At 32.9% G+C, this 13,069-nt stretch overlaps 1 protein-coding gene across 1 annotated transcript; it reads right to left on the bottom strand.

The window, feature by feature from the left end:
• Positions 1-3,914: 3,914 nt before the first annotated feature.
• Positions 3,915-12,809, bottom strand: LOC105253593 (pre-mRNA-processing-splicing factor 8). Its single transcript, XM_025407975.1, is given in 9 exon segments — positions 3,915-4,698; positions 5,085-10,401; positions 10,403-10,510; positions 10,789-11,127; positions 11,404-11,619; positions 11,695-11,859; positions 11,957-12,125; positions 12,193-12,428; positions 12,680-12,809. Coding segments are annotated over 8 exon segments (7,122 nt in total). The 5' UTR covers positions 12,407-12,428; positions 12,680-12,809; the 3' UTR covers positions 3,915-4,104.
• Positions 12,810-13,069: the final 260 nt, after the last annotated feature.

The following is a 13,069-nucleotide window of genomic DNA, read 5'->3' as shown; positions in this document are numbered from 1 at the left end:
GTTTGCTAGTTTCTTTTTATTTAAAAATACACTTAAGTTTTTCTTTCATCCTTTTTTTTAGAGTTGAAAAAATATTATTTTTTTAGTTTTTTTTATAGCGCTTCTAACGACATAATCAATTTTTATTATTTATATTTTGTAAAGTTTAAAAAATGTACGAAAAATTATCATAAATTATTATTACATTAGATAAAAACTAACTAAATTCATTCAACTATCATTATTGAATTAAATATTGTAATAGGAAGTTCGCGTGCACACATAAGTCACTACGCACTTCTTGTAATATTAACGTGACTACTTACATTATTGTGAAATTACTCAATTTTATTTTTAACTTTTAGTTTCATGCTTACGACAAATTTCGGAATAATTTATTATTGCATCTGTGTTAAATCAATAATTAAAATAAAATTTTGAAGAATTGATTAAAATATCCAAATGCATATGTAAAAAATATTACCATTGGAAAAAAATATATTTTTTATTCATATTTCAATGAATAAAAATGCGACAAATGAAGAAAGAATCGCACATATCTTTTTAAAATACTTGAATATATGATCGATTTTTCCGACATATCTAAATACTATTTAAAATGATCTTATCTAATGAATGTATTATCTTATTGTTTGATAACATTGGTTTTGTTCAATGCTATCTTTATGCATTTCAATATTTTGTATACTTGACAGAAATATCTTAATACGTATAAAGATTACACAATCGAAAGAACTCATATAGCATAAATATTCATCATGAATTGCATCTAATAGTAAAGCATAAGCACAGTACCCGGGAAAAAAAAGTCCATGTCTATTTATATAAAAAAAAGTAAAATTATATATACAGTTTATATATACAGTCTTATAAGATTATATATAATATCACATATGATTTTATCAGAGCATACGTTTTTGTATATGCTTAGATATGATGTCCATCTCTGACCATTTCTGATCATAAAAAATGATATTAGATACCTCACGTCATTTTGTACAATCAGACATAGTCAGATACTGATATCATATCTAAGCATGTATAATTAGATATTGACAAAATCCATATATGGACTTTTTTTCCCGGGTATATACCAAAAGTATATAATATATTATACTAAAACTGATCCAAAAGGGATTTATGTCTTTCTCTAGTATAAGAAAGTTTAATTTATGTTCTATAGAGACACATATCTCTCTCTCTCTCTCTCTCTCGCTCTCTTTTCTCTCTCTCCTTTGTTTAATTATAATAAACTTTAATAAAACATTTAATGGAACTTGTGCTAAGTTTTTAATGCGCTTAATGCGCTTTAATGCGCAAAAATGTCTTCTAAGATCTTCTCTCGAATAATTTTCTTTATATGAATATTATATGGGAGAATTCTTTCCAGATTACATTAAGTTCGATTTTTTATTTTTTCTTAAATATGACAAATGTAGCGTGTATGTATATTTTATTATATGTAGTTGTAATTTCTTAACCAAAGGTTACGATGCACAAATATCTGAACATTATATATATGCCTTGAATATATAAAAATTAATGCAACTTATAATATGTATTAAAAGTATTTATAATATTGAATACATCAATTTTTCTGAAAAATATAAAACTGTCAACTTAATACAAAAGTAAGAATATACTAGAGTGGTTAATACATAGTACTTAGTACATAATAGAGTGTAAAAATTATTCTTATTATTATTTTTAATAAAATAATAAAAATATGTTGTTATGTATTGTGGTGTATTATATACATCGACTGCCATATGTCATAGATTTATATAAATTTTGCCTTTATATCTATATAAATATGTTATTTTTTACTATTGATAATATTATTTTGATAAAAATACTATGAATGACAATTTTATTAATTTTAGTTTCAATTTTAGATAATTCATGTGTATCTTATATATATATATATATATATATATATATATATATATATCCATTTTTTATACTTATTCTATATTAATATTTGATCTATATTTTTATTGTATGTTTAATGTTATTAATTCGATTTAAAAATACCAAATATATATAATAAGTGTATAATAAACATATATATATTTTTAATATATATACATATATATATATATAAATATTTCTATAGCTAAATAAAATTAATTTCTATATTATTTCTATTATTATAATAATTATTTATTATTAAATGTGCTATATATAATTATTAATCTATATATTAAATAAGATATACCTTCTTTTATTTTAGATTTTTGATATTATTACAACATATCTCTTGGATATCCTTGCACTAAATTTAGTCAAGCACATTTAAATAAAAAATTTTATATGTAATCTTTATATATAATCTTTATAAAAATAAATAAAGACATAGATTTATTTTCTATATAAAATTGTACATAAAGTTTTCCAAAATGATATTTTATTTATCATATTACGAAAATATAAAACGTAAATCTTTTTATTTCTATACGTTTCATAAAATACTTTTACAATTATCATGAATAATTATTTAATATTATAGAAATAATATTATTTAATATATATTTTTATCTGCACATTAATATATGTAAATTTAATACACATTTATAAAATCAAAGTATTAAAAATAGATAAAATTTTTCAAAAAGTTTTTGAAATGCAAGAAAGAGCAACAAAATTTAATTGTGTATTTATGCTGCAGTTAAATATATATATGTATATTAAATATATAATATTTAAGGCTTTTTAATATGTATTTATATATATTATTACATGTATGCATTTGTAATCATCTATGTATACGAGATAAACCAAAATAAAAAATAATAAGAAATTATTACAGCATTCTTGTGTTCTGCTTTCACGCATTTTGTCGCTTTTCAAAGATAAGTTATATTTTATTATTTTTATATAACACAGAATAATCATTTGAATTTTTTTGGACATGTGTATATATATATATATATATATATATATATATATATATATATGTGTGTGTGTGTGTGTATGGATTTTATATAATTAATTGGCGATCTGTTCATACCCATACAGATTTTTATATATTTTTATATCAAGCAGATCATAAACGATAATGCTAAAGATGATATAAGGACAGCCATTTTTTTGTAGTAGAATATACAAGTTAAATAAATTGCTCATTTTACAGATTTTATTATATTTACTTAGAGTCCATTTTTATATTTTTATCGCATTTAATCAAACTGTTAATTGACACTTATCTTTAAAAGAAAATTTGCAATATTTCATATAAAAATTAATTTATAAATACTTGATGTATATTTAACAATATAATATAGTTTAAAAATTATATGTCTCTTGATAAAAAAGTCTATTTCAATTTAAAAAAAAAGAAAAAGAAAGTGTACTTACTTAAAAAATTTGATGCTTCTTTTAAAATATTTACTTGGATAGGAGTATGCTATACATTATTGGCATATTTTTTATTTTTATGTGTACACTATACACACACTTGATATTCTTTGTCGTCTTAATGTATATTCGTATTACAAAATTCATATTACACAACGTTCACATTACTATTACGTTGTTAAAGCTGCGTTCGCGTCATCAAATTCTGTGACACCCGATGACATTTTCTACCTATCCAGAAACTGATTATCTTTGTCATATTTATGTCATATTATAATCATATTTATGTAATATTATAATCACGTTTGTCATATAAAATTAAGTCATGTTAGCGATATAATATATAAAAGTCTATAATTGTGATTCATATTTTATAAAGTTTCTATTCAGAATTGGTACATATCACTTCTGTCATTCCTTAAATATATTCAGATTTAATCTATATTCCTATTATTACGTTTATATACTTGTATAATCACCTATGTATACAATTAGATAAGATAGAAAATAAAAAGTATTACAAATATTACTCAACAAATTTTCACATATTGTTTTTATTACATGTATTTATTTATAATTGCCTATGTATATAATAATTAGATAAGGAAATAGGAAAAAAAGTATTACAAGTATTATAGGCTTATACATTATTTGTATGCATCCTATTTGGATGCATACATTATTTGTATGCATCCTATATTTTCATTAATTACTGTTAATTAAAAACTATTGTAGAAAGATTTGAATTTATGCAAACATGTCTTCTCGATCAGCTCCGACGCCTTCACCATCTTCCAAGCTGGAGAAGTTGAGAAAATGAGCCGGCCTATGTACTTCGTGATAAAATTCTTTTGGATTCGCCAATTGCAGCTCGTATTTCATGTTGGGATCATGCCTTACACCCATAAAATTATAGTTCCACGAACCTTGACTCGGCACCATGAAAAAGCCGAGGAAACGATCGGACAGAAGCATTTGTACTTTTTCATAATGACTGGGTAGATAACCTTTTGGATTATTTCCCTTGTCGGTATTTTGTTTACCCCACTCAAAGCCACTTGGAGTCAATTTGTACGCTGTAAGAGAGCAAGAGCCGGGTGTGAAACTGCAAGTGATAACGATAGTCTTTTCGCCGTCCCAAATGGAATTCTCCGCCATAATACGGGCATGAGTGGATATATCCTGTGGCGATAATTGTGGCAGCTCGTTGGGCTGCGTATGTATCCATCCTAGTGGTTCCATCTCCTTCAAATATTGATGATTAGGTAATGTATTTGGGAGATGAACAGTTTGATGGGTTCCCCATTGTGGTGCCATTACAATGCATCTAATTTCTTTCACCTATATACATATAAAACAAAACTCAACTTAATTAAGACAAAAAAATCAATATGAAAATGTACATATATGATTTTCATATGTATCTCTTTTTAATATTACATATTTTACACAGACAATCTATATCTTAACGAAATAAAAGAATTAATTTACTTTTTTTTACATGTTCTTAAAGCATCATATACTTCTAGGGAATATACAGTTAAAATTTTATGTTGAATTCTTAAAAAAGATATTTAATTATAAGTGTTTTAAGATAAAATGCTTTTTAGAAATAGAAATAATTAAATGATCTATTATAGAAGGCTAATAAAATCGAAAAAAGTGTAAAGGATAAACGATATTAAAAAATATATTATTTTTGATAATTTTAATAAATAATACTTCACCTGAGGATTATCAGGAGGGCTAATACCGTATAGGTAGCCGGCGATTTGCGCTCGTAGATCCGAGATCGTAACGAACTTCTTTAGCACATTCTTCGGCAAGATGTAAGTATAACCAGTTTCCTTGATGTCATCGGACGAGACATAGATATGATTTGTCCGAAGATGAAGATTGGTCGCGGAAATGGCGCGTACTCGCCATTCAGTCTTTGAGCTGAAAGTCTGTGTCTCGTAGTTGGACGTGGTCGCAGTGATAATCTCATCACCATGCTTGTTCACCGTTCGCGTAGTAGTAGCGGTAAGCTGACTCTGTTCTTTAGTTTGCTTTTCGATTTCAGCAATTTGTTGACGTTGTGCGGACGGCGCACTTATCTCCATACCCAGAATAATGTCACGAATTTCAGATTGCGTGAGTGACGCAACGTTGACATTATTTTTCTTGCCGTAATCTGCCAAGATCAGATCCTTCAGCTGCACTTCCACCTTGATCCATTCATCATCCGTCAGCGATGGCCATATGTGATGTGGCTCAGTAATGGTGGTTTTATCGGGCTTTAATACGACTTTTGTTCTTTCGGTATTGACATGTAGAGCCCGTAAGATCAGAATCAGTCGTGAGAACGCGGTGTAAGACGAAATAGTTTTCAACCAGTCATCGTAAAGATTGAATAGTACCATCTGCGGCTCGGTTGCCTTCAGGATCAGATCACCGAACTTCTCCACTTTGAGACATGCCTGGAATGGTAATTGCAATTCAGATCCTTTAATGACTATATTGGGAAAGTCCAGCAAGTGCACTTCTAGCGGATCTAACATTCCCTTTCTAGTAACGATAATTTGTTTCGGCTGTTCTTCTACAGGCAGGGAGCGAATCAACGCAGCAACTTCCTCGGCGGTCTTCCACTTGGCTAATTGACCGAGACGTTTCTGACCTGCCCAGACGGAGGTATGGATAATTTTCAAAAACAGTTGTCCCGTGCGTGGATTGAAGATGAAAATTGCACCATTGATTGGTTTTGTCGTCAAATTGCCCTCAAAAGTTTTGTGAATCGTCACGCGATACACATTTGTGTCATCAACAAACCAGATGATTTGATTGGAGAAGAGTTCACCGTAATTTTGCGAAGAGAGATAAGGTTCCGTAGGCTCAGACGAATATAGCTGTAAGGCTTTACGAATGCGTTCACGTAATACATATAAAGCAGGATTTGCTTTCATAATCTTTGCCATGGCTTGCTGTATGAGTGGTTTGCAGCCAGGAAACCAATTACCATATGCGCTGTGCAAATTATAGGCCAAATCAATAGCTATCAAGAGACCAGTTGGAGATGGATATATCGACATGTTATCTGTTGTATAATCCAGGAATTTAGCTCGAGCGTATCGTTCGATGTCATGTGAGTCATAATCACCCCATCTCAATTGAACGTCAATCCAATATTTTTGCGTAGTGGTATTGTCCATTACATCTTTCGAATCAGCAAGGAGCGATGGTCGGGATACAGTCCACTTGTAGGCGGAGAATAGAAGGATGTCAGCACATGAGGAATTCATCTTGTAAGACTTTCTCGGATGTATCGTTTCTTTTTGTACAGTCTCAATTTCCAGTGCGTCCAGTTCTTGATCGAACACCTGGCAAAGATCCATCACGATAGACTCGTGCACCTTTTGCCACAAATGAGCACGGAATATTTGAATTAATGAGATTTTTAGAGTCGGTATTTTGCCGTGCATAAATATTCCTGTCAAATCAAGTTGTACTTGAAAACCGACATAAACATTCGCACGATTGATAGTAGGAGACCACCACAGAGTGAATCGACGATTAGGAATCTGATTGAGACCGGAACGTTGCGCGTTCGTCAGTTTTTTGTATTTCATGGACTCTTCAAAACCGGATGCCTTTTCCCAGAAGAGACCTTCCCATGTCGGAAAATAGGTACCCTTAAAAAGAGTGTGCTCAAGAATGCCCTCGACGCCGCCTAGCGCCTGGATCATATCGGTTCGATAATTATTTAGATTCCACAGTTTTCCGTCGTGACGCTGATGCGTCCACCAAAACGGATTTTGTTTCAACACCTGATATTGCTTGAATTCTGTACGAATACGCCAACCTTTGTCATAAGCTAGTGTGTGACGATCTTTCTGGAATAATGTATTTATCCTGGGAATACCACGATCCCAACTATCCTCAAGATCCTCCAATGTCAGCCTGCGATTCTGAGCATTGGCTTCTTGTCGTTTTAGGGCATATTCCGCCCAAACACGTTGAGAATCGATAAATTCTGACTCCCAGGGTTGTATATAGCGATATAAATTTGGAATCAATTGATCTTCATCGTGACTCATACCTGAACGAAAGTGAGTAATGCCTACATCAGTTTGTTTCGACCATCTCAAGTCCGACTGAGGTATCAACACATGACCCATCGACAGCATACCAAGACCACCCAATTCCTTCGGAGTATAAAAGACAACGGGTGGAAAACGCGACGGCATCTTGGAGTTCAATCCAATCTTGATTCGCGTTTGAATCTTGTTCTCGCATTTGACCAGAAGATCCAGTAACTCTTGCGTATTCACCACTGCTTCCCTGAAATAAGTCATCAGACCAATCAAAGCAGTATTCCACTTGTTTACGATTTTCGTGAATGTGGTCGAGCCTGAAGCCATTAAAATTTGTCTAACTCGATTGTGGAAACGCTGTAAGCTCTCGTCGTCGACGCGCAAGAAACATTGCGCGGTTCTTTCCTTCGTGATCTCATTCTGGAGATTCCAGACACCATCTCGGTGTGTAAACTCCTCATGAGTTGTTCTGCATTTGGGCAAAATTCTACACTCAAAACCGCTCATATTGAACAGCAGATTGGGATTGTCCTTACTATAGACACTGACGAAACTATTCTCCCATTGAATAGTAGTAGTGGAACGTGGAAGCCGGTTCTTGATATCCCAGAATACAGCGCGACCCAAGTTCACATCGTGCTTCATTAATCTCATACGGGCATCCCGCGGCCAACATTTTTTATTATTGTAGCCGACAATGTTTTCGTTATTTGGATCGGGATGTTCAGTGAGGTAACGCTGAATGAGATCTCTCGCTTCATCGGCGGAAAAGCGCAAAAATAGATGGATCCTATCGACATAGCGGCAATATAATCGAATAGGATGCGCTGTTTCAGAAGCAACATCCTGGAACGTAAGAAAGTCGTTTGGCATTTGCGGTGGACCGGCCATCTCGCTGGCTCGCTGAAGACCCAATACAAGTAAATCCAATACTAGTCCATAATATTGAGCGATAAAAGAAGCGAATTGTAATCCTCTAATAATACCATAGCTATTAGTGTGATTCATGTCTTTATAATTGATAACGACATTATTTTTCGCTGTCATATAATCCGCAATATTATGATCGACTATTAAACGTAACAATCTGTTGAGCAGTGTAAGATCTATCTTCTCGTACAGTTTCTCAAATTTAGATTCTAATAATACGTTGCACTCGCCTTCACTGACATCCCAAACATCCTGGAGATTGTTGATACCTTGACACCATTTGTAAACAAGAAGTGGCGGTGGTTCCGTATCAGCTGGTTTCACCCATGGTGGGAACAATCGCCTTTTGTCTGCCTCGTACCATAAATACTGATCTAGATAGGCATCTGTGATTTTTTCAAGTGGCTCCACATCGTACACGGGAATCAAATGACTGTAAAGATCCATAAATTCAATGCCAACTTCCTTAAAAGCTCTCTGCGTTAACAAATGTCGCTTAATTCTGGACAATGCCTCATGTGGATTATCATATGCTTGTTCTATTAAGCCCAGTTCTTCTCGTTGACTTTGATTCAGCCTAGATTTAACACTATAGGCTTCTTTCAAGCGTTCCAGAGCTAATATCAATAATTTTGTATCATGTTTGTAAGATAATGGTGGAAAAGGTATTGGCGCGAATCTTCGAGACTCTAACCAATGAACCGATGTCGTGAATATGGCTACAGCTTCTTCCGGCGATATATATGGACCATCCTTCAAATAATTGTGTTGTCGCTCCTGCTCGGCTTTCAAATACAGACGCGTTAGGCGGCCAAGATTCTTTTTACACACAGTTTTGTCTACCGTAGCTCCGCGTCGAATTCTTTCTCGATTGTAATGAGCCGTATTCGTCCACCAATCGGCTTTCATCTTGACATAACGCAGTATCATGTTTTCGATTGGAATTGGCAAACCGGGCACTTTCCATGGAATATTCGCTTTCCAACAGCGCCAAGCTTCGCTCAAATGCTGAAGAATTGTTCGCGCCTTGTTCTGTTTTATTCCCTCAGGCATCATATCGACTATATCATGCATGACAGATGCTCGTAATTCGAGATCGAAGTGTGATTCAACTCGCTGCTTCGTTACCGTCTTTGCTACGCCCTTCGAATGACGGCCCTCGAATTGTCTCGACAATAAATTACCTAGCCACCTTTCTAATAACGGAGTGATACCTCTCATAAAGAACAACCAAACACGCCAGCCAGGTGCCCAGAATCCACAGCCAGGTCCTTTACCAACTGGTCCGGTATTAAAACGATAATAAATTAAGTGCTTCAAGTCCTTACACATTCTGATCTGCCGCATCAATTTATACTTATAACGATACATGCCGGTTAATTGACCGACGTGTGCGAAAATATACTGCAGCCCATCAGCGAGTTGAAAAGCATCCACGTTATTCAGCCGATACTGAACGTGAGAATCGATAATAAGTTTAGTTAGGCGGAGAATTTCGCGACACAAATGGAAAGCGTTACCAAAACGCGATTTCTTTCTCTCCTTTGTTGTAAGCGTTTTGACAGGTTTCAAGTTAAAGTTGTAATCCAAATGAAGATAGTTGAGATTTTTCCGATGTATTAGTAGATTCAACATGTTGTATCCTTGGCGACACACCTGCAGACCAGCTTCTACCCAATCTATCGTCGTTGTTTGAAAGAACTTGGTCGATTTAAAAGAGCGGAATAAGTAGCGTTTCTTCTGAGGTTTCGGTGGTCTGTGCTTCAAAGCGTTCAAAACGAAATATTTCAACAATTTCTGATAACTGACTCGTACTTTTACAGGTTGACCAGGTGGACAATGCTCTCTGTACCATGACTTTACTAATGGAATATCAATGGCTCTTCTTGTTCTGCCGGAACGCGTATTAAACGGTCTCGGCGCCCATAAAAGGGCTATTCCATTTGCTGTATTATCAGTATAAAGAGGTATCTCCTGAAGGAATGGTTGCACTTCGCCAGGTAGAACAAAGTCTTCATCATCTTCGATTTGTGGTTCCATTGTCTGATAATAATTGAATAATATATAAAAAATTATTGTACTAATTTATATAGAATTATGCAGGCAAATCTGGATCTTCGGTCTTTATGTATACGACATTTGGTGCATGATACCTGTATAAAATATATGTATAAATATGTATAAATTAATAAATTAATAAATTAATATAATATAAAAAAATAATGTAGCAAAATATTTTTATTTTAAAAAATATGATATTGTATGTGATGTCAGCGGTTTCTTTTTATAATCTTCATAAAAGAACAAATAACAATCACTAAATTTGCTTTACCACACTGCTAGGAAGATCGTTTTATATTGATAATCAGACCTTAAAACTAGTGTGGAAATAAATTTAATAAAAAAAATTTAACCAGATATTACAGCTTACCAAGAAAGATGAACAAAGTGTGGCATATTATTGTACAAATAAGGAAATGCAATCCTATATTCTGTCCTAATAGGTTGCCTGATAATAATTTTATTTATGTCATTGAATTCATTCCAATCTTCATCAGCAGCATTTGAATCTTTTACCAGAGGCTCAAATTTTGGTCCTCCAGGGATAGCCATATTTAAGGCTTTTGCAGTAAAGAATGATTTGGGATCAAATAGATAGAAAAAATTTTGATCCACTAAATCAGTCAACAATTGATTAGCCAAACGATACAAAGTAGCCATTTGTGGTAATGTCAGATTCCATCTTCGATATGTAGATCCATTAACATGTCTGAAATATGTTTTATTATTTAGATTTTATTATATATGCAGAGAATAAATGACATTCTTAAGAATTCTTTCAGTATAGCATTTTGTCCAACTGAATAACTCATATCATCTTAATGATATCCAGTGATTCCAGTTGTCAACTCACATGTCTAGTTGATTTCAGGACCCCTACGCTTTTCATCATTAAGGAACAAATGAGTTAAAATGTACCACAAAAAAAATCCTTTTTCTTTCTTTTATAATTATTCATGTATAATGCTAATATGTGTCAACTTACTTTGTTCCAACTAATGGTTTGTGTTCATAAAACCATGATGCAACAGATTCATCTTCCTCCGAATCAAGTTCAATTTGTATAGCTTCTAAAGGTTCAACATCCAAAACATTATCCGCATAATCTAGAGGAGGCTCTTCATCATCAAAAGGTGGGAATCTCATCCTCTTAAAGTGTCTACGATCCCTTTTTTCTCGTCTCATCATAATCCACATAGTGCTGGAGAAAAAATAAAACTTTTAATATAATTTGCTAATTAAATTGAATAAAGATAAAATTTCATGTTTGCATTACCCCCATTGAGCTATATACACAGGTTCTATAACCCAAGGAATTTCATTAACAAATGTAATGGCTCCTGTAATATGATATAAGACCTTTACATCTCTTATTTGTTCCCATGGCATAGGCATATTTTCCAATAGTTTCATAACAGCATGTGGCATGTATTTTAATGCCCTGTAACAGATACATTTATAGAAAATCTGATTGTATACATTATATTTATATAATATTTATACATTTATAGAAAATCTGATTTTTAACAACAATTTACCCCAAATAAACACGTTTATCGTGTCTGTATTTTCTGCTGCTCATATCACCATGGTCTCTAATGATTTTTCTTATATGTTCAGCTGGCATGTCTTCTTTTTGAGCATCTACAAAGCCAAACTTTCTCTTTTCTGCAAATCGTTTTGACTGCAACTGCTGCCATTTTTGTGCTAGAACAATTAAAGTTGTTATAAAGAAACTATATATAAATAATCGTTAATTATTCCCAAAAATTACCTTTTTCTTGAAGTTTATCCTCAGACAATACTTCTGGTTGTTTAGGAATTTGAGGCAATGGTGGCCCAGCTATAACCTGCATATGAGCATGATGAGCGGCTTGTGCATGAGCCGCAGCCTGGGCATGCGCTTGGGCAGCTGCCAATTGAGCTTGTTGCTGGGCCATCATTGTGGCCCATGGGTTTGGACCCAGCAAATATGGTGGGATAGACATGACTTCGAATTGCTTTTGAGAGCTAAAATATAAAATATGTAAATTTCAAAAATTATATACAATGTAGATATACTTCCTTTTTATATAAAATGACTTGATAATGAATATCTCAGATTAAATCTTTGTCTTACGAAGCTACGATAATATAGATCAATTATTTTAAATATAATTTTAATTCCGGAATACAGGTAACCGCGTGCAATACAGAGCAAAGGCAGAGTGATAATATATTGCACAATTAGTCGATTAATTAAATAACGAAGTTATACGTACATTTTATCACGATGTCCGTCAATCCTTACATGACATCAATCATAATAGAATTGTTCTCTTCAATCTCTTAACAGCATTTTTACAAACAATCTCACGTAATGGCTTCTGAAACCTTTGCTGAAACCTAAGATCGGGTCTACAATAGATAATTTAAGCCTTAAGCCTTTAAGCGTCGTCTACAATGGCAATAGGATTAAAGGTGCAATTTCATTGACGCTAAAAAGTAGCGTCAACCATTGGTTGAACAAGGAAATAAGTAGTTGCTTCATTGTTTAACCAATGATTGACGCTAAAAAGTAACGTCAACCATTGAACAAAGAATTGTAGACGACGCATTATGCAATGGCCGCTTCAGCGGATTCAACCGCTAAGTAGCCATCGAATATGATT

The sequence above is a fragment of the Camponotus floridanus genome, unplaced genomic scaffold (assembly GCF_003227725.1).
Source record: "Camponotus floridanus strain SB8 unplaced genomic scaffold, Cflo_v7.5 scaffold2, whole genome shotgun sequence".
Lineage (NCBI taxonomy): Eukaryota > Metazoa > Arthropoda > Insecta > Hymenoptera > Formicidae > Camponotus > Camponotus floridanus.
The sequence above is the reverse complement of the archived record's forward strand: the minus strand, read 5'-3'. Positions and strand labels throughout refer to the sequence as shown.